At 51.9% G+C, this 22851-nt stretch overlaps 1 protein-coding gene across 1 annotated transcript in view; it reads left to right on the top strand.

Annotated features, from left to right (window-relative positions):
• The window catches only part of LOC149450068 (transcriptional corepressor CBFA2T3-like), a 60293-nt gene that overhangs the window by 3167 nt on the left and 34275 nt on the right, over positions 1-22851 (top strand). The window contains exons 2-4 of the mRNA XM_089692396.1: positions 14065-14306; positions 16508-16597; positions 21020-21207. Of these exons, the coding sequence (XP_089548522.1) occupies positions 14065-14306; positions 16508-16597; positions 21020-21207 (520 nt within the window). The remainder of the gene's footprint in view (positions 1-14064; positions 14307-16507; positions 16598-21019; positions 21208-22851) is intronic.

Below are 22851 nucleotides of genomic sequence, written 5' to 3'. Positions count from 1 at the left end.
GCATCGTCTCTCTGGATCTCACACACTGCATCAACTCTCTGGATCTCATACGACGCATTGTCTCTGGATCTCATACACCGCATCGTCTCTCTGGATCTCATACACCGCATCGTCTCTCTGGATCTCATACACTGCATCGTCTCTCTGGATCTCATACACCGCATCGTCTCTCTGGATCTCATACACCGCATCGTCTCTCTGGATCTCATACACCGCATCGTCTCTCTGGATCTCACACACTGCATCGTCTCTCTGGATCTCACACACTGCATCGTCTCTCTGGATCTCACACACTGCATCGTCTCTCTGGATCTCACACACTGCATCGTCTCTCTGGATCTCACACACCGCATCGTCTCTCTGGATCTCACACACCGCATCGTCTCTCTGGATCTCACACACCGCATCGTCTCTCTGGATCTCACACACAGCATCGTCTCTCAGGATCTCATACACCGCATCGTCTCTCTGGATCTCACACACCGCATCGTCTCTCAGGATCTCATACACCGCATCGTCTCTCTGGATCTCACACACCGCATCGTCTCTCTGGATCTCATACACCGCATCGTCTCTCTGGATCTCATACACCGCATCGTCTCTCTGGATCTCACACACCGCATCGTCTCTCTGGATCTCACACACCGCATCGTCTCTCTGGATCTCACACACCGCATCGTCTCTCTGGATCTCACACACCGCATCGTCTCTCTGGATCTCACACACTGCATCGTCTCTCTGGATCTCACACACCGCATCGTCTCTCTGGATCTCACACACCGCATCGTCTCTCTGGATCTCACACATCGCATCGTCTCTCTGGATCTCACACACCGCATCGTCTCTCTGGATCTCACACACCGCATCGTGTCTCTGGATCTCACACACTGCATCGTCTCTCTGGATCTCATACACCGCATCGTCTCTCTGGATCTCACACACCGCATCGTCTCTCTGGATCTCACACACCGTATCGTCTCTCTGGATCTCACACACTGCATCGTCTCTCTGGATCTCACACACTGCATCGTCTCTCTGGATCTCACACACTGCATCGTCTCTCTGGATCTCACACACCGTATCGTCTCTCTGGATCTCACACACCGCATCGTCTCTCTGGATCTCACACACCGTATCGTCTCTCTCAGCCCCTTCATGAGATCTGCTTCCTCCAGCCAGATGTTCTGTAATTAGATGTCGGGTTGTGGAAGCTTCTGATCTGATGGGGTTTAGTTTAAGCTGAACAGGAACAGATGCGTGTGCGTGTCCATAATCCGTGTCCCTAATGTGTGCATGTAATCTATGTATGTACTGTATGTGTGTATATAGAGGGATGGATATATATATACACAGTGCAGGAAATGTGTATTTGCTCCCCGGCTGATGCTGAATGTTCGCCCCTCACACAGAAATGATCGGTCTAACAATGGAATGTTCGCCCCTCACACAGAAATGATCGGTCTAACAATGGAATGTTCGCCCCTCACACAGAAATGATCGGTCTAACAATGGAATGTTCGCCCCTCACACAGAAATGATCGGTCTAACAATGGAATGTTCGCCCCTCACACAGAAATGATCGGTCTAACAATGGAATGTTCGCCCCTCACACAGAAATGATCGGTCTAACAATGGAATGTTCGCCCCTCACACAGAAATGATCGGTCTAACAATGGAATGTTCGCCCCTCACACAGAAATGATCGGTCTAACAATGGAATGTTCGCCCCTCACACAGAAATGATCGGTCTAACAATGGAATGTTCGCCCCTCACACAGAAACGATCGGTCTAACAATGGAATGTTCGCCCCTCACACAAATGATCGGTCTAACAATGGAATGTTCGCCCCTCACACAGAAACGATCGGTCTAACAATGGAATGTTTGGTGTAACACTGAGAGACAGAATACAACAACAAATTCAGCAGAAATGCGTCTAACAAATGATGACGGATCTGCATGTTCATGAGGGAAAGAAGGATTTGATCCCCTTCACAAAACATGATTTAGTACTTGGTGGCCAATCCCTTGTTGGCAATCACAGAGGTCAGACGTTTCCTGGAGTTGGCCCCCAGGTTCGCACACATCTCAGGAGGGATTTTGGCCCACTCCTCTTGGCAGATCCTCTCCAAGTCATTAAGGTTTGGTGGCTGACGTTTGGCAACTCGAACTTTCAGCTCCTCCACAGATTTTCCATCAGATGAAGGTCTGGAGACTGGCTAGGCCACTCCAGGACCTTAATGTGCTTCTTCTTGAGCCGCTCCTTTGTTGCCTTGGCCGTGTGTTTTGGGTCATTGTCATGCTGGAACACCCATCCACCACCCATTTTCAATGCCCTGGCTGAGGGAAGAAGGTTCTCACCCAAGATTTGAGGGTACATTGCCCCGTCCATCGTCCCTTTGATGTGGTGCAGTTGTCCTGTCCCCTTAGCAGAACCCCCCCCCCCCCCCAAAGCAGAATGTTTCCACCACCATGTTTCACAGTTGGGATGGTGTTCTTGGGGTCATAGGCAGCATTCCTCCTCCTCCAAACACGGGGAGTTGAGTTGATGCCAAAGAGCTGGATTTTGGTCTCCTCTGACCACAACACTTCCCACCAGTCCTCCTCTGCATCATTCAGATGTTCAGTGGCAGACTTCAGACGGGCCTGGACATGGGCTTTCTTGAGCAGAGGGACCGTGCGGGCACTGCAGGATTTCAGTCCTTGTCGGCGTAGTGTGTTACCAATTGTTTTCTTGGTGACTGTGGTCCCAGCTGCCTGGAGATCATTGACAAGATCCTCACGTGTAGTTCTGGGATGATTCCTCACTGTTCTCATGATCATTGACACTCCACGAGGTGAGATCTTGCATGGTGCACCAGACCTAGGGAGACTGACACTTGTTTTGTGTTTCTTCCATTTGTGAATGATTGCACCAACTGTTGTCACCTTCTCACCAAGCTGCTTGGCCATAGTTTGGTAGCCCAGTCCAGCCTTGTGTAGGTCTACCATCTTGTCCCTGACATCCTTGGACAGCTCTTTGGTCTTTGCCATGGTGGAGAGTTTGGAATCTGATGGTTTGATTGCTCCTGTGGACAGGTGTCTCTTTTACAGGTAACACAATGAGATTAGCAGCACTCCCTTTAAGAGACTGCTTCTAATCTCAGCTTGTTACCTGTATGAGAGACACCTGGGAGCCAGAAATCCTGCTGAATGATAGGAGATCAAATCCTTCTTTCCCTCATGAACATGCAGATCCGTCATCATTTGTTAGACGCATTTCTGCTGAATTTGTTGTTGTATTCTGTCTCTCAGTGTTACAGCGAACATTCCATTGTTAGACCGATCATTTCTGTGTGAGGGGCGAACATTTCATTGTTAGACCGATCATTTCTGTGTGAGGGGCGAACATTCCATTGTTAGACCGATCATTTCTGTGTGAGGGGCGAACATTCCATTGTTAGACCGATCATTTCTGTGTGAGGTGCGAACATTTCATTGTTAGACCGATCATTTCTGTGTGAGGGGCGAACATTCCATTGTTAGACCGATCATTTCTGTGTGAGGGGCGAACATTCCATTGTTAGACCGATCATTTCTGTGTGAGGGGCAAACATTCCATTGTTAGACCGATCATTTCTGTGTGAGGGGCGAACATTCAGCATCGGGGGGGCAAATACGCATTTCCGTCACTGTGTATATATAAAACTGGAGAGTGCAAAATCTGGTGCAGCTCTGCACAGGAACCAATCAGCTTCCAGGTTTTATTACCAAAGCTTCATTGAACAAGCTGAAGGTAGAAGCTGATTGGCTGCCATGCACAGCTGCACCAGATCCTGAGTGCTCCAGTAATTCTCCCCCAATGTGTATATACTGTGTGTACAGTCATGGCCAAATATCTTGCCCCCCCCCCCCCCCACATTTCCGTCAGATAACGCAACACTTCCCCAGAAAATTGCTGCCATTACAAATGTCTCGGAATTCTCATGTTTGTTTCTTTGGTTTGTATCGGTGACACAAAAACGTGGAGAAACAAAAAGCCAAATCTGACCCATTCCACGCCAAACCCCCAAAATGGACAAAATTATTGGCACCTTCTTAAAATTGTGAGAAATAATTGCATTCCCAGCCTGTGATGTTCCTGTAATTTGTCATTAGACTCCCCATATCCATGACCGGGCGCTGACAACATAGAAATCACACCAACAACCGGGGACAATGGTGACACCTGGCCTCCACCTTCCTGTTGGGTGTCTCTGTGTGCCGCATGGAGGAGAGAAAGAGCAGCAAAGAATTGTCTGAGGATTGGAGAACAAAAATGGTGGAAAAGCATGGACCATCTCAAGGTGACAAGTCCATCTCCAGAGATCCTAATGTTGCTGTGTCCACTGTGCGCAGCATTGTCAAGAAGTTTCCAGCCCATGGTGCTGTAGGTAATCTACCTGGACGAGGATGAAAGAGAAAAATTGATCAAAGATTGCAATGAAGGATTGTTGGAATGGTGGATGAAGAACCTCCATCAACTTCCAGACAAATCCAAGCTGACCGTCAGGCACCGGGTACAAGTGTGTCCCCTCCCACTATACATCGCCATCTGAAGGAAAAGGGACACTATGGGAGGAGACCCAGGAGGACCCCACTGCTGACACAGAAATATGGGAGGAGACCCAGGAGGACCCCACTGCTGACACAGAAATATGGTAGAAGACCCAGGAGGACCCCACTGCTGACACAGAAATATGGGAGGAGACCCAGGAGGACCCCACTGCTGACACAGAAATATGGGAGGAGACCCAGGAGGACCCCACTGCTGACACAGAAACATGGTGGGAGACCCAGGAGGACCCCACTGCTGACACAGAAATATGGTAGGAGACCCAGGAGGACCCCACTGCTGACACAGAAATATGGTAGGAGACCCAGGAGGACCCCACTGCTGACACAGAAATATGGAAGGAGACCCAGGAGGACCCCACTGCTGACACAGAAATATGGTTGGAGACCCAGGAGGACCCCACTGCTGACACAGAAATATGGTTGGAGACCCAGGAGGACCCCACTGCTGGCACAGAAACATATTAGAAGCCAGATTGGAGTTTGCCAAAACTTACCTGAGGAAGCCAAAATCCTTCTGAGAGAATGTGCTGGGGACAGACGGAACAAAATGGCAGCTTTTTGGTAAAGTCCATCATTCTACTGTTTTCAGAAAATGCATTGAGGCCTTCAAAGAAAACAATCCAGTCCCACCAGTCACACATGGTGGGGGGTCACAGTCCCTCCAGTCACACGTGGTGGGGTGGTCACAGTCCCACCAGTCACACGTGGTGGGGGGTCACAGTCCCTCCAGTCACACGTGGTGGGGGGTTACAGTCCCTCCAGTCACACGTGGTGGGGTGGTCACAGTCCCACCAGTCACACGTGGTGGGGGGTCACAGTCCCTCCAGTCACACGTGGTGGGGGGTCACAGTCCCTCCAGTCACACATGGTGGGGGGTCACAGTCCCTCCAGTCACACGTGGTGGGGGGTCACAGTCCCTCCAGTCACACGTGGTGGGGGGTCACAGTCCCTCCAGTCACACGTGGTGGGGGGTCACAGTCCCTCCAGTCACACGTGGTGGGGGGTCACAGTCCCTCCAGTCACACATGGTGGGGGGTCACAGTCCCTCCAGTCACACGTGGTGGGGGGTCACAGTCCCTCCAGTCACACGTGGTGGGGGGGTCACAGTCCCTCCAGTCACACATGGTGGGGGGGTCACTGATGGTTTGGGGTTGCTTTGCTGCTTCAGGCACTGGAGGTCTTGGCCGTGTGGATGGCATTATGAAATCTGAAGACTACCAAATAATTCTGGGGTGCAGTGTGGGGCCCGGTGTCAGAAAGTTGGGTCTCCATCAGAGGTCATGGGTCTTCCAGCAGGACAATGACCCAAAGCACACGTCACAAAGCCCCCAGAAATGGTTTCAGACAAAGTGCTGGAGAGGACTGAATTGGCCAGCAATGAGTCCAGATCTCCATCCCATAGAGCTCCTGTGGAGAGATCTCAGACCAGCAGCTGGGGAACGGAACCTTCCAATCTGAGGGACCCGGAGCAGTTGGAGGAAGAAGAGCGACCCAAAATTCCAGGAGAGAGGTGGAGGAAAGTCATTATTGATGGTGACAGGAAGCCATTGATTTCAGTCTTCCAAGAGGTGTGCCACCAAATATTTATATCACACATGCACAGAACATGTGAGCCGGACAAACACACACACAGAGAACATGTGAGCCGGGGACACACACACACACACACACACAGAGAACATGTGAGCCGGACACACACACACAGAGAACATGTGAGCCGGGGACACCCACACATAGAACATGTGAGCCTGACACACACACACAGAACATGTGAGCCTGACACACACACACAGAACATGTGAGCCAGACACACACACACACACAGAACATGTGAGCCAGACACACACACACACACAGAACATGTGAGCCGGACACACACACACACAGAACATGTGAGCCGGACACACACACAGAACATGTGAGCCAGACACACACACACAGAACATGTGAGCCAGACAACACACACACACACAGAACATGTGAGTCGGACACACACACAGAACATGTGAGCCAGACACACACACACACAGAACATGTGAGCAGGACACACACACAGAACAAGTGAGCCGGACACACACACACAGAACACGTGAGCCGGACACACACACATAGTACATGTGAGCCGGACACACACACACAGAACATGTGAGCAGGACACACACACACACAGAACATGTGAGCAGGACACACACACACACAGAACATGTGAGCAGGACACACACACACACAGAACATGTGAGCCGGACACACACACACAGAACATGTGAGCAGGACACACACACACACAGAACATGTGAGCAGGACACACACACACACACACACAGAACATGTGAGCCGGACACACACACAGAACATGTGAGCAGGACACACACACACACACACAGAACATGTGAGCCGGACACACACACACAGAACATGTGAGCAGGACACACACACACACAGAACATGTGAGCAGGACACACACACACACAGAACATGTGAGCAGGACACACACACACACAGAACATGTGAGCAGGACACACACACACACAGAACATGTGAGCAGGACACACACACACACAGAACATGTGAGCAGGACACACACACACACAGAACATGTGAGCAGGACACACACACACACAGAACATGTGAGCAGGACACACACACACACAGAACATGTGAGCCGGACACACACACACACAGAACATGTGAGCAGGACACACACACACACAGAACATGTGAGCAGGACACACACACACACAGAACATGTGAGCAGGACACACACACACACACACACAGAACATGTGAGCAGGACACACACACACACAGAACATGTGAGCAGGACACACGCACACACAGAACATGTGAGCCGGACACACACACACACACACAGAACATGTGAGCCGGACACACACACACACATAGTGTCACTTTGGGATCCCACCTGTCATTTGTGGGCATGCGGTTATTTTCGGCTGCTCTTTCGTGGGCCGCCCCTCCGCCTGCACTGGGTGCCGTGTGTGTGTGTGTGTGTGCGTGTGTCAGGCGATCAGACGGTTGTACAGAGAGGGGGGAAAGCTGCAGCAAGGTAAGTGCCAATCCCCGAAAACCTGCCAATAGGTGCCGGCCATAGACAATGCGGAGGAATCGGGGCACCGGAGGGGCAGCCCCCCCTTTTTATAATGTCCGTTTGTCCTGATATGGATCAGGAATGTTGGATAAGTATGAAGATCTCCCGGGATTGTACACATCGGGCAATCACAACACGCATTCCCGTGTGTGTGCTTAAAGGGGACCTCCGGCTCCAGCTGATATATTCCTGGGCAAGTCGCAGACTTCATCACATTCAATCATCGCTATTATATTTTTAGCTATATTGTGTTCCTGCGTCTGTGTACTGTGTCTGTGTTCCTGCGTCTGCGTTCCTGCGTCTGCGTTCCTGCGTCTGCGTTCCTGTGTCTGTGCACTGTGTCTGTGTTCCTGCGTCTGTGTTCCTGCGTCTGTGTTCCTGCGTCTGTGTCCTGCGTCTGTGTTCCTGCGTCTGTGCACTGTGTCTGTGTTCCTGCGTCTGTGTTCCTGCGTCTGTGTTCCTGCGTCTGTGTTCCTGCATCTGTGTACTGCGTCTGTGCACTGCGTCTGTGTACTGCGTCTGTGTTCCTGCGTCTGTGTTCCTGCGTCTGCGTTCCTGCGTCTGCGTTCCTGCGTCTGCGTTCCTGTGTCTGTGCACTGTGTCTGTGTTCCTGCGTCTGTGTTCCTGCGTCTGTGTCCTGCGTCTGTGTTCCTGCGTCTGTGTACTGCGTCTGCGTTCCTGCGTCTGTATTCCTGCGCCTGCGTTCCTGCGTCTGTGTTCCTGCGTCTGTGTTCCTGCGTCTGTGCACTGCATCTGTGTTCCTGCGTCTGTGTCCTGCATCTGTGTTCCTGCGTCTGCGTTCCTGCGTCTGTCCTGCGTCTGCGTTCCTGCGTCTGCGTTCCTGCGTCTGTGTACTGCGTCTGTGTTCCTGCGTCTGTGTTCCTGCGTCTGTGTACTGCGTCTGTGTTCCTGCGTCTGTGTACTTCGTCTGTGTTCCTGCGTCTGTGTTCCTGCGTCTGTGTACTGCATCTGTGTACCTGCGTCTGTGTACTGCATCTGTGTTCCTGCGTCTGTGTTCCTGCGTCTGCGTTCCTGCGTCTGTGCTCCTGCGTCTGTGCTCCTGCGTCTGTGTTCCTGCGTCTGTATTCCTGCGTCTGTGTTCCTGCGTCTGTGTTCCTGCGTCTGTGTCCTGCGTCTGTGTTCCTGCGTCTGTGTACTGCATCTGTGTTCCTGCGCCTGTGTTCCTGCATCTGTGTCCTGCGCCTGTGTTCCTGCGTCTGTGTACTGCGTCTGCGTTCCTGCGTCTGTGTACTGCGTCTGCGTTCCTGCGTCTGCGTTCCTGCGTCTGTATTCCTGCGCCTGCGTTCCTGCGTCTGTGTTCCTGCGTCTGTGCACTGCGTCTGTGTTCCTGCGTCTGTGTCCTGCGTCTGTGTTCCTGCGTCTGGGTACTGCATATGTGTTCCTGCGTCTGTGCACTGCATCTGTGTTCCTGCGCCTGTGTTCCTGCGTCTGTGCACTGCGTCTGTGCACTGCGTCTGTGTTCCTGCGTTTGTGTACTGCGTCTGCGTTCCTGCGTCTGTGTACTGCGTCTGCGTTCCTGCGTCTGTATTCCTGCGCCTGTGTTCCTGCGTCTGTGTTCCTGCGTCTGTGCACTGCGTCTGTGTCCTGCGTCTGTGTCCTGCGTCTGTGTTCCTGCGTCTGTGTACTGCATCTGTGTTCCTGCGTCTGTGTACTGTGTCTGTGTACTGCGTCTGTGTTCCTGCGTCTGTGTACTGTGTCTGTGTACTGCGTCTGTGTTCCTGCGTCTGCGTTCCTGCGTCTGTGTACTGCGTCTGCATACTGCATCTGTGTTCCTGCGTCTGTGTTCCTGCGTCTGTGTACTGCGTCTGTGTTCCTGCGTCTGTGTTCCTGCGTCTGTGTACTGCATATGTGTTCCTGCGTCTGTGTACTGCGTCTGTGTACTGCGTCTGTGTTCCTGCGTCTGTGGTCCTGCGTCTGTGTTCCTGCGTCTGTGTACTGCATCTGTGTTCCTGCGCCTGTGTTCCTGCGTCTGTGCACTGCGTCTGTGTTCCTGCGTCTGTGTACTGCGTCTGCGTTCCTGCGTCTGCGTTCCTGCGTCTGCGTTCCTGCGCCTGCGTTCCTGCGTCTGTATTCCTGCGTCTGTGCACTGCATCTGTGTTCCTGCGCCTGTGTTCCTGCGTCTGTGCACTGCGTCTGCGTTCCTGCGTCTGCGTTCCTGCGTCTGCGTTCCTGCGTCTGTATTCCTGCGCCTGTGTTCCTGCGTCTGTGTTCCTGCGTCTGTGCACTGCGTCTGTGTCCTGCGTCTGTGTCCTGCATCTGTGTACTGCGTCTGTGTTACTGCGTCTGTGTACTGCATCTGTGTTCCTGCGTCTGTGTACTGCGTCTGCGTTCCTGCGTCTGTGTACTGCGTCTGCGTTCCTGCGTCTGTGGTCCTGCGTCTGCGTTCCTGCGCCTGTGTTCCTGCGTCTGTGCACTGCGTCTGTGTTCCTGCGTCTGTGTACTGCGTCTGCATTCCTGCGTCTGCGTTCCTGCGTCTGCGTTCCTGCGTCTGCGTTCCTGCGTCTGTATTCCTGCGCCTGTGTTCCTGCGTCTGTATTCCTGCGTCTGTGCACTGCATCTGTGTTCCTGCGCCTGTGTTCCTGCGTCTGTGCACTGCGTCTGTGTTCCTGCGTTTGTGTACTGCGTCTGCGTTCCTGCGTCTGCGTTCCTGCGTCTGTATTCCTGCGCCTGTGATCCTGCGTCTGTGTTCCTGCGTCTGTGTCCTGCGTCTGTGTTCCTGCGTCTGTGTACTGCATCTGTGTTCCTGCGTCTGCGTTCCTGCGTCTGCGTTCCTGCGTCTGTGTACTGCGTCTGTGTTACTGCGTCTGTGTTCCTGCGTCTGTGTTCCTGCGTCTGTGTCCTGCGTCTGTGTTCCTGCGTCTGTGTACTTCGTCTGTGTTCCTGCGTCTGCGTTCCTGCGTCTGCGTTCCTGCGTCTGTGTACTGCGTCTGTGTTACTGCGTCTGTGTACTGCATCTGTGTTCCTGCATCTGTGTACTGCGTCTGCGTTCCTGCGTCTGTGTACTGCGTCTGTGTACTGCGTCTGTGTTACTGCGTCTGTGTACTGCGTCTGTGTTCCTGCGTCTGTGTTCCTGCGTCTGTGTACTGCGTCTGTGTTCCTGCGTCTGTGCACTGCGTCTGTGTTCCTGCGTCTGTGTTCCTGCGTCTGTGCACTGCGTCTGTGTTCCTGCATCTGTGTTCCTGCGTCTGTGCACTGCGTCTGTGTTCCTGCGTCTGTGCACTGCGTCTGTGCACTGCGTCTGTGTTCCTGCGTCTGTGTTCCTGCGTCTGTGCACTGCGTCTGTGTTCCTGCGTCTGTGCACTGCGTCTGTGTTCCTGCATCTGTGTTCCTGCGTCTGTGCACTGCGTCTGTGTTCCTGCGTCTGTGTTCCTGCGTCTGTGCACTGCGTCTGTGTTCCTGCGTCTGTGTTCCTGCGTCTGTGTTCCTGCGTCTGTGCACTGCGTCTGTGTTCCTGCGTCTGTGTTCCTGCGTCTGTGTTCCTGCGTCTGTGCACTGCGTCTGTGTTCCTGCGTCTGTGTTCCTGCGTCTGTGCACTGCGTCTGTGTTCCTGCGTCTGTGTTCCTGCGTCTGTGCACTGCGTCTGTGTTCCTGCGTCTGTGCACTGCGTCTGTGTTCCTGCGTCTGTGCACTGCGTCTGTGTTCCTGCGTCTGTGTTCCTGCGTCTGTGCACTGCGTCTGTGTTCCTGCGTCTGTGTTCCTGCGTCTATGTTCCTGCGTCTCTATTCCTGCGTCTGTGTTCCTGTGTCTGTGCACTGCGTCTGTGTTCCTGCATCTGTGTTCCTGCGTCTGTGTTCCTGCGTCTATGTTCCTGCGTCTCTATTCCTGCGTCTGTGTTCCTGCGTCTGTGCACTGCGTCTGTGTTCCTGCATCTGTGTTCCTGCGTCTGTGCACTGTGTCTGTGTTCCTGTGTCTGTGTTCCTGCGTCTGTGTTCCTGCGTCTGTGTTCCTGCGTCTGTGCACTGCGTCTGTGTTCCTGCGTCTGTGTTCCTGCGTCTGTGTTCCTGCGTCTGTGCACTGCATCTGTGTTCCTGCGTCTATGTTCCTGCGTCTCTATTCCTGCGTCTGTTCAGCTCGTGGAGTACACGTCCGGGAAATGTTCCGGGTTGCCTGTTGCAGAAACGCATTGACTGAGAGCCCCCGAGCCGTGTGGGTGGTGCTTCCCCAGGAATGTCTGTCGGAGGAGGAAGATCCGGTGTGACGCTGAATTCTTATCATTTAAATATAGATAGAAAAACTGGAACTTTGTTGTCTTTTGGATATTTAAAGTGTTAAACCCAAAAGAAACATTTATTAACCTTAAGAGTTCCCTTCACTGGAACTAGGAGGCCAAGCCCACCCCCTGAGGAACAACCCCATACCATAATCCCTCCTCCACCAAACTTTACACTTGGCACAGTCAGGCAAGTACCGTTCTCCTGGCCACCACCAAACCCAGACACGTCCATCGGATTGCCAGACAGAGAAGCGTGATTGGTCCCTCCAGAGAACATGTCTCCACTGCTCTAGAGTCCAGTGGCGGCGTGCTTTACACCACGGCATCCGACGCTTTGCATTGCACTTGGTGATGGAAGGCTTGGATGCAGCTGCTCGGCCATGGAAACCCATTCCATGAAGCTCTCTACGCACTGTTGTTTGGCTCATCTGAAGGCCACACCAAGTTTGGAGGTCTTTAGCTATTGACTCTGCAGACAGTTGGCGACTTCTGCGCACTGTGCGCTTCAGCATGCGCTGACCCCGCCCTGTCATGTGACGTGGCCTACCACTTAGTGGCTGAGTGGCTGTTGTTCCCAGTTGCTTCCACTTTGTTATAATCCCACTAACAGTTGAGCGTGGAATATTTAGTAGCCAGGAAATGTCACGGATGGACTTATTGCCCAGGTGACCACCTATCACGGGACCACGCTTGGAGTCACTGAGCTCCTGAGAGCGACCCATTCTTTCACCAATGTTTGTAGAAGCAGTCTGCATGCCTAGGGGCTTGATTGTATACACTTGTGTCCATGGAGGGGATTGGAACACCTGAATCACATGATATGGAGGGGATTGGAACACCTGTGTCCATGGAGGGGATTGGAACACCTGTGTCCATGGAGGGGATTGGAACACCTGAATCACATGATATGGAGGGGATTGGAACACCTGAATCACATGATGTGGAGGGGATTGGAACACCTGAATCACATGATATGGAGGGGATTGGAACACCTGAATCACATGATATGGAGGGGATTGGAACACCTGAATCACATGATATGGAGGGGATTGGAACACCTGAATCACATGATATGGAGGGGATTGGGACACCTGAATCACATGATTGGGAGGGGATTGGAACACCTGAATCACATGATTAGGAGGGGATTGGAACACCTGAATCACATGATATGGAGGGGATTGGAACACCTGAATCACATGATATGGAGGGGATTGGAACACCTGAATCACATGATATGGAGGGGATTGGAACACCTGAATCACATGATTGGGAGGGGATTGGAACACCTGAATCACATGATTTTGAGGGGATTGGAACACCCGAATCACATGATATGGAGGGGATTGGAACACCCGAATCACATGATATGGAGGGGATTGGAACACCTGAATCACATGATATGGAGGGGATTGGAACACCTGAATCACATGATTGGGAGGGGATTGGAACACCTGAATCACATGATTAGGAGGGGATGGGAACACCTGAATCACATGATATGGAGGGGATTGGAACACCTGAATCACATGATATGGAGGGGATTGGAGCACCTGAATCACATGATTGGGAGGGGATTGGAACACCTGAATCACATGATATGGAGGCGATTGGAACACCTGGATCACATGATATGGAGGGGATTGGAACACCTTAATCACACGATTGGGAGGGGATTGGAACACCTGAATCACATGATTGGGAGGGGATTGGAACACCTGAATCACATGATATGGAGGGGATAGGAACACCTGAATCACATGATATGGAGGGGATTGGAACACCTGAATCACATGATATGGAGGCGATTGGAACACCTGAATCACATGATATGGAGGTGATTGGAACACCTGAATCACATGATATGGAGGGGATTGGAAAACCTTAATCACACGATTGGGAGGGGATTGGAACACCTTAATCACACGATTGGGAGGGGATTGGAACACCTGAATCACATGATATGGAGGGGATAGGAACACCTGAATCACATGATATGGAGGGCGGGGCCAATACTTTTGGAAATATAGTATACATGAAAAGTTTGTTCTTTGATGACAGATCTGCCCCAATCAGCTCGCAGTATTCATTCTGTATCAGTTGTAATTCTTGTTTGTTTCCATAGTAATGAACGGGAGCAGCCACTCCCCCACTGCTATCAATGGAGCCCCATCTACCCCCAATGGTTTCAGCAACGGACCGTCTGCGTCATCCTCGGCTGCACTGACCAATCAGCAGCTGCCCCCAGCCTGTGGGGCCCGGCAGCTCAGCAAACTCAAGCGCTTCCTGACTACATTGCAGCAGTTTGGCAGCGACATCTCTCCGGAGATCGGGGAGCGGGTGCGGGCCCTGGTGCTGGGACTGGTGGTGAGTACGGGAAGCAGCACTGATTGTAGGCGTCATTACACAACTCAGCACTTTAAAGATGAAGTTTACCAAAGAAGAAAATCCCTACAGCTTCAGTCACATCACTTAGTAAAGAAGGTCCCACATTGAAATCTTCACTGCAGGGATGCCCTGTCCTCTTCCTGGGTCTGACCTTCTGGCGCTGCAATGGTTCACAGCTTTGGCTCTTCAGGCAGAACATCTCCCTCCTACTTCCTCCTTCATTGACAAAACATTTTTTTCTTTGGTTACATTGCTTGTAACAGGATCTGTGAATGGTGGAGAGTCTCCTCAGTCACACAGGGTTATCTCCCCCATTCACAGATCATGTAATCAATGAAAGATCTTTTGTCATTGGAGGAGGAGGAAGAAGGGACCATCCCTACCGCCGTTCTGCCTGAAGAGCAAAGCTGTTCATTATTACAGAACCTGGAAATTCAGAGCCAGGAAGAGGACTGGGCAACCCTGCAGTGAAGGATTCTCCTGGATCCACAACCTGAGACATACACTATATTACCCCCAGTATTGGGCTGCCGGCCTTTACCCTCACATGACCTTTAAAGGCCCCCCAGTCTTAGTCCGTAGGGTTCAATATTGAGTTGGCCCCGCCCTCTCCACACACATGACCTTTAATGGCCCCCCCAGTCTTAGTCTGTAGGATTCAATATTGAGTTGGCCCCGCCCTTCCCACACACATGACCTTTCATGGCCCCCCAGTCTTAGTCCGTAGGGTTCAGTATTGAGTTGGCCCCGCCCTTTCCCCTTACATGACCTTTCATGGCCCCCCAGTCTTAGTCCGTAGGGTTCAATATTGAGTTGGCTCCGCCCTTCCACGCACATGACCATTAATGGCCTCCCCATGCACATGACCATTAATGGCCTCCCAGTCTTAGTTTGTAGGGTTCAATATTGAGTTGGCCCGGCCCTTCCACACACATGACTTTTAATGGCCCCCCAGTCTTAGTCCGTAGGGTTCAATATTGAGTTGGCCCCGCCCTTTCCACACACATGACCTTTAATGGCCCCCCAGTCTTAGTCCGTAGGGTTCAATATTGAGTTGGCCCCGCCCTTCCCATGCACATGACCTTTAATGGCCCCCCCAGTCTTAGTCCGTAGGGTTCAATATTGAGTTGGCCCCGCCCTTTGCCTCTTCTCGGAAGGCCGTCCACAAGATTTAGGAGGGTGTCTATGAGAAGGTTGGACCATTCTTCCAGAAGCATATTTGTCAGGCACTGATGTCGGGGGAGGAGGCACTGATGTCGGGGGAGGAGGCCTGGCTCGCAGTCTACCCTCTAATTCATCCCAAAGGTGTTCTATGGGGTTGAGGTCAGGACTCTGTGCAGGACAGTCAAGTTCCTCCACCCCAAACTGGCTCCTCCATGTCTTTATGGACCTTGCTTTGTGCACTGGTGGGCAGTCATGTTGGAACAGGAAGGGGCCATCCCCAAACTCTTCCCACAAAGTTGGGAGCATGAAATTGTCCAAAATGTTGCCTTAAGAGTTCCCCTCACTGGAACTAGGGGGCCAAGCCTAACCCCTGAAAAACACCCCCACACCATAATCCCCCTCCACCAAACTTTACACTTGGCACAATGCAGTCAGGTAAGTACCGTTCTCCTGGCCACCACCAAACCCAGACACATACATTGGATTGCCAGACAGAGAAGCGCGATTGGTCACTCCAGAGGACACGCCTCCACTGCTCTACAGTCCAGTGGTGGCGTGCTTTACACCACGGCATCCGACGCTTTGCATTGCACTTGGTGATGGAAGGCTTGGATGCAGCTGCTCGGCCATGGAAACCCATTCCATGAAGCTCTCTACGCACTGTTGTTGGGCTCATCTGAAGGCCACACCACGTTTGGGGGGTCTGGGCCCAATACTTTGGGTAGTGTAGAGTACCTTCTGACAGGTAAGTGATCTGATGAGAGTTACGGGATTTTCTTTTTTTAGCTGAACTTCAGCTTTAACCATTTCCTGTCACATATACAAAGTGTGAGTGATATTCTGAAGTACATTGCAGGCAGTTCTGCTCATTTTTCTTTTGACCTTCGATTGGCTGCTAACGCAGAACTGACATTTTTTTAGACATTTACATTTCATAGAAAACTGCAGTAGGAGCCTCGTGGGAGTTTCTGCGGAGTTTGTCTTTAAACCGGTTCCCATTCTATTTTTTTTCCCAGAATTCCACGCTCACAATCGAAGAATTTCACTCGAAACTGCAAGAAGCAACCAACTTCCCCCTCCGCCCTTTCGTCATCCCGTTCCTAAAGGTAGGACTGCCAATGTCAATGGCGACTTTTCATTGTATGGCCTGGAAAGGCAACCAATAAATGATTGGCTACCGTTGATGATCTGCACTTCTGAAAATACTAGTTTCCTGGCTGTCATGCTAACCCAGCAGCTTTAAAGTCTTTATTAAGGATTACCTGTAGGTGTCCAATGGAACATCTCATAAATACTTACCGATTAGGAGATATTCGCATTAAATGCAGCCGGTGACGTCACCAAGCATACCGAGCCGAACCTTTAGAGCTCTGTGCTGCAGCCGAAGGCACAAGAGTGACGTCATCGTGGCTCCAGCCTCTCATGTACAGGGAGGCCACATGAGGTGTTTTACCCTAATAAATTCTCTGCATTAAGGTTACAAACGCACCGTACCTCAACACCTACCTGGCTGCATGTCATCGCCACTCGCTCCAGCACCTCCCCCCTCAGGGCTGTCTTCATGCATGGGCACTACCCAGGGGCCCCAGGTGCGTTGGGGCCCTATGATAATCTTGCATTACATCTTAATTGCCAGCTGTCCAAGATTTGTCTCGGGGTGACCCAGGCAGTATCCCAGAACCTGTACTGTGCCCTCCTGACCCCAGTATTGTGCCCTCCTGACCCCAGTATTGTGCCCTCCTGATCCCAGTATTGTGCCCTCCTGACCCCAGTATTGTGCCCTCCTGACCCCAGTATTGTGCCCTCCTGATCCCAGTATTGTGTCCTCCTGATCCCAGTATTGTGCCCTCCTGACCCCAGTATTGTGCCCTCCTGACCCCAGTATTGTGCCCTCCTGATCCCAGTATTGTGTCCTCCTGATCCCAGTATTGTGCCCTCCTGACCCCAGTATTGTGCCCTCCTGACCCCAGTATTGTGCCCTCCTGATCCCAGTATTGTGCCCTCCTGACCCCAGTATTGTGCCCTCCTGACCCCAGTATTGTGCCCTCCTGATCCCAGTATTGTGCCCTCCTGATCCCAGTATTGTGCCCTCCTGACCCCAGTATTGTGCCCTCCTGATCCCAGTATTGTGTCCTCCTGATCCCATTATTATGCCCTCCTGACCTCCTGATCCCAGTATTGTGCCCCCCTGATCCCAGTATTGTGCCCCCCTGATCCCAGTATTGTGCCCTCCTGAACCCAGTATTGTGTAATCCTGAACCCAGTATTGTGCCCCCCCCCCCGATCCCAATATTGTGCCCTCCTGATCCCAGTACTGTGCCCTCCTGATCCCCCTGTACTATACCCTCCTGATCCCAGTATTGTGCCCTCCTGATCCCAGTATTATGTCCTCCTGAACTCAGTATTGTGTCCTCCTGATCCCAGTATTGTGTCCTCCTTAACCCAGTATTGTGTCCTCCTGATCCCAGTAATGTGCCCTCCTGATCCCAGTAATGTGCCCTCCTGATCCCAGTAATGTGCCCTCCTGATCCCAGTATTGTGCCCTCCTGATCCCAGTATTGTGTCCTCCTGATCCCAGTATTGTGTCCTCCTGATCCCAGTATTGTGCCCTCCTGATCCCAGTACTGTGCCCTCCTGATCCCAGTACTGTGCCCTCCTGATCCCAGTATTGTGCCCCCCCCCCATCCCAATATTGTGCCCTCCTGATCCCAGTACTGTGCCCTCCTGATCCCCCTGTACTGTACCCTCCTGATCCCAGTATTGTGCCCTCCTGAACCCAGTATTATGTCCTCCTGAACCCAGTATTGTGCCCTCCTGAACCCAGTATTGTGCCCTCCTGAACCCAGTATTGTGCCCTCCTTAACCCAGTATTGTGTTCTCCTGATCCCAGTATTGTGCCCTCCTGATCCCAGTATTGTGCCCTCCTGATCCCAGTATTGTGTCCTCCTGATCCCAGTATTGTGCACTTCTGACCCCAGTATTGTGCCTTCCTGATCCCAGTACTGTGTCCTCCTGATCCCCCTGTACTGTACCCTCCTGATCCCAGTATTGTGCCCTCCTGATCCCAGTATTGTGTCCTCCTGATCCCAGTATTGTGCCCTTTTGTTCCCAGTATTGTGCCCTCCTGACCCCAGTATTGTGCCCTCCTGACCCCAGTATTGTGCCCTCCTGACCCCAGTATTGTGCCCTCCTGATCCCAGTATTGTGCCCTCCTGACCCCAGTATTGTGCCTTCCTGACCCCAGTATTGTGCCTTCCTGATCCCAGTACTGTGTCCTCCTGATCCCCCTGTACTGTACCCTCCTGATCCCCCTGTACTGTACCCTCCTGATCCCAGTATTGTGCCCTCCTGATCCCAGTATTCTATCCTCCTGAACCCAGTATTGTGTCCTCCTGAACTCAGTATTGTGTCCTCCTGATCCCAGTATTGTGTCCTCCTTAACCCAGTATTGTGTCCTCCTGATCCCAGTAATGTGCCCTCCTGATCCCAGTATTGTGGCCTCCTGATCCCAGTATTGTGTCCTCCTGATCCCAGTATTGTGTCCTCCTGATCCCAGTATTGTGTCCTCCTGATCCCAGTACTGTGCCCTCCTGATCCCAGTACTGTGCCCTCCTGATCCCAGTATTGTGCCCTCTTGATCCCAGTATTGTGTCCTCCTGAACCCAGTATTGTGCCCTCCTGATCCCAGTATTGTGTCCTCCTGATCCCAGTAATGTGCCCTCCTGATCCCAGTATTGTGCCCTCCTGATCCCAGTATTGTGCCCTCCTGATCCCAGTATTGTGCCCTTCTGATCCCAGTATTGTGCCCTTTTGTTCCCAGTATTGTGCCCTCCTGACCCCAGTATTGTGCCTTCCTGATCCCAGTACTGTGTCCTCCTGATCCCCCTGTACTGTACCCTCCTGATCCCCCTGTACTGTACCCTCCTGATCCCAGTATTGTGCCCTCCTGATCCCAGTATTATATCCTCCTGAACCCAGTATTATGTCCTCCTGAACTCAGTATTGTGTCCTCCTGATCCCAGTATTGTGTCCTCCTTAACCCAGTATTGTGTCCTCCTGATCCCAGTAATGTGCCCTCCTGATCCCAGTATTGTGCCCTCCTGATCCCAGTATTGTGCCCTCCTGATCCCAGTATTGTGTCCTCCTGATCCCAGTGTTGTGCCCTCCTGATCCCAGTACTGTGCCCTCCTGTTCCCAGTATTGTGCCCTCTTGATCCCAGTATTGTGCCCTCTTGATCCCAGTATTGTGCCCTCCTGATCCCAGTATTGTGCCCTCCTGATCCCAGTATTGTGCCCTCTTGATCCCAGTATTGTGCCCTCCTGATCCCAGTATTGTGCCCTCCTGATCCCAGTATTGTGCCCTCCTGAACCCAGTATTGTGCCCTCCTGATCCCAGTATTGTGTCCTCCTGATGCCAGTAATGTGCCCTTCTGATCCCAGTATTGTGCCCTCCTGATCCCAGTATTGTGTCCTCCTGATCCCAGTATTGTGCCCTCCTGCTCCCAGTATTGTGCCCTCCTGATCCCAGTAATGTGCCCTCCTGATCCCAGTAATGTGCCCTCCTGATCCCAGTATTGAGCCATCCTGATTCCAGTATTGTGCCCTCCTGATCCCAGTATTGTGCCCTCCTGATCCCAGTAATGTGCCCTTCTGATCCCAGTAATGTGCCCTCCTGATCCCAGTAATGTGCCCTCCTGATCCCAGTAATGTGCCCTCCTGATCCCAGTAATGTGCCCTCCTGATCCCAGTATTGTGCCCTCCTGATCCCAGTATTGTGCCCTCCTGATCCCAGTATTGTGCCCTTCTGATCCCAGTATTGTGCCCTCCTGATCCCAGTATTGTGCCCTCCTGATCCCAGTATTGTGCCCTCCTGATCCCAGTATTGTGCCCTCCTGATCCCAGTATTGTGCCCTCCTGATCCCAGTATTGTGCCCTCCTGACCTGCCTGTACTGTGCCCTCCTGATCCCAGTATTGTGCCCTCCTGATCCCAGTATTGTGTCCTCCTGATCCCAGTATTGTGCCCTCCTGATCCCAGTATTGTGTCCTCCTGATCACAGTATTGTGCCCCCTGATCCCAATATTGTGCCCTCCTGATCCCAGTATTGTTTCCTCCTGATCACAGTATTGTGCCCCCTGATCCCAATATTGTGCCCTCCTGATCCCAGTATTGTGTCCTCCTGATCCCAGTATTGTGCCCACCATTTTTCTTTTCACTTGCAGTATATTGGAGATGTCCGAGTAGCAAATCAAAGGGCATAAGAGTTACAACTGAATATATTGCGATCAGGTTGTTACATTGTATTTATGAATGAAGGATGTAAGCAGCCCTACACTTCATTCACACATGAGCTGCTACCAGCAGCCCTGCAGCGCAGAACGGGACCCGGCTTTCAGTTTCACTTTCACTTTCATGTCTTGAAAACCTTGGGGTTCTGCGCCCATAGGAGAGGCACGCAGCAGCTGCAGCACTTGCCCATATCACCTTTCCTATTGCTTGCATACATCAAATCTTTTTTCTCTTTCACAGGCTAACCTTCCATTGCTGCAGCGGGAGCTCCTTCACTGCGCCCGCCTGGCAAAGCAAAGCCCGGCTCAGTACCTGGCCCAGAATGAACAGCTGCTCCTGGACACCAGCGTCAGCAGCTCACCCAGCGACTCCTCCGATCAGCTCCTACTGGATGTGAATGAGAACGGCAAGCGGCGGACACCTGACAGGTATGACCATCAGCAGGATATGTTGGCTGAGATACGAGTCTAGTGCCATTCAGCAAAGATATCAGCCACACAGGGAGAGATGGGCCGGCTACGATTAAATGAGCAGCTTTGATGTTCCACCTCTGAAAAGCGATCTGCGCTGAATCACTTATCAGAGGCGTTTGAGAGGCATATCGCTTCTTCACAACCTGTTTTAACCCTGTAAATGTCCCACCACTTCGCATTCACCATTACGTGGCCCTGTTCAACGGTCAGTTTTGCTGGCTGCTTAAGGGGGGTAAGTAAAAAGGTGGCTTAACTGCCTAGTTTTGCCATCCCCACCCACAAGACTTAATGAGCCCTTAAAGTGTAAGAAGGAACTATACATTTTAGTACAATATTTGTGCAGGAAACAGAGCCTGCATGTGTAAGGTGCAAATATGGCCGCACACATGAACACTATATTGCCGAAAGTATGGGGCCCGCCCTCCATATCATGTGATTCAGGTGCTCCAATCCCCTCCATATCATGTGATTCAGGTGTTCCAATCCCCTTATATCATGTGATTCAGGAGTTCCAATCCCCTCCATATCATGTGATTCAGGTGTTCCAATCCCCTCCATATCATGTGATTCAGGAGTTCCAATCCCCTCCATATCATGTGATTCAGGTGTTCCAGTCCCCTCCATATCATGTGATGCAGGCGTTCCAATCCCCTCCATATCATGTGATTCAGGAGTTCCAATCCACTCCATATCATGTGATTCGGGTGTTCCAATCCCCTCCATATCATGTGATTCAGGTGTTCCAATCCCCTCCATATCATGTGATTCAGGAGTTCCAATCCCCTCCATATCATGTGATTCGGGTGTTCCAATCCCCTCCATATCATGATTCAGGTGTTCCAGTCCCCTCCATATCATGTGATGCAGGCGTTCCAATCCCCTCCATATCATGTGATTCAGGCGTTCCAATCCCCTCCATATCATGTGATTCGGGTGTTCCAATCCCCTCCATATCTTGTGATTCAGGTGCTCCAATCCCCTCCATATCATGTGATTCCAGTGTTCCAATCCCCTCCATGGACACAGGTGTATACAGTCAAGCCCCTAGGCATGCAGACTGCTTCTACAGACATTGGTGAAAGAATGGGTCGCTCTCAGGAGCTCAGTGACTCCAAGCGTGGTCCCGTGATAGGTGGCCACCTGGGCAATAAGTCCATCCGGGACATTTCCTGGCTACTAAATATTCCACGCTCAACTGTTAGTGGGATTATAACAAAGTGGAAGCCACTGGGAACAACAGCCACTCAGCCACCAAGTGGTAGGCCACGTCAGATGACAGGGCGGGGTCAGCGCATGCTGAAGCACACAGTGCGCAGAAGTCACCAACTGTCTGCAGAGTCAATAGCTAAAGACCTCCAAACTTGGTGTGGCCCTCAGATGAGCCCAACAACAGTGCGTAGAGAACTTCATGGAATGGGTTTCCATGGCCGAGCAGCTGCATCCAAGCCTTCCATCACCAAGTGCAATGCAAAGCGTCGGATGCCGTGGTGTAAAGCATGCCGCCACTGGACTCTAGAGCAGAGGAGACGTGTTCTCTGGAGTGACCAATCACACGTCTCTGTCTGGTAATCTGATGGACGTGTCTGGGTTTGGTGGTGG

This window comes from Staurois parvus, unplaced genomic scaffold (genome assembly GCF_062004578.1).
Source record: "Staurois parvus isolate SC_StPar_1 unplaced genomic scaffold, SC_StPar_1.0 ptg000585l, whole genome shotgun sequence".
In the NCBI taxonomy this organism is placed as follows: Eukaryota; Metazoa; Chordata; class Amphibia; order Anura; family Ranidae; genus Staurois; species Staurois parvus.
This window is presented reverse-complemented; position numbering and strand designations above follow the sequence as displayed.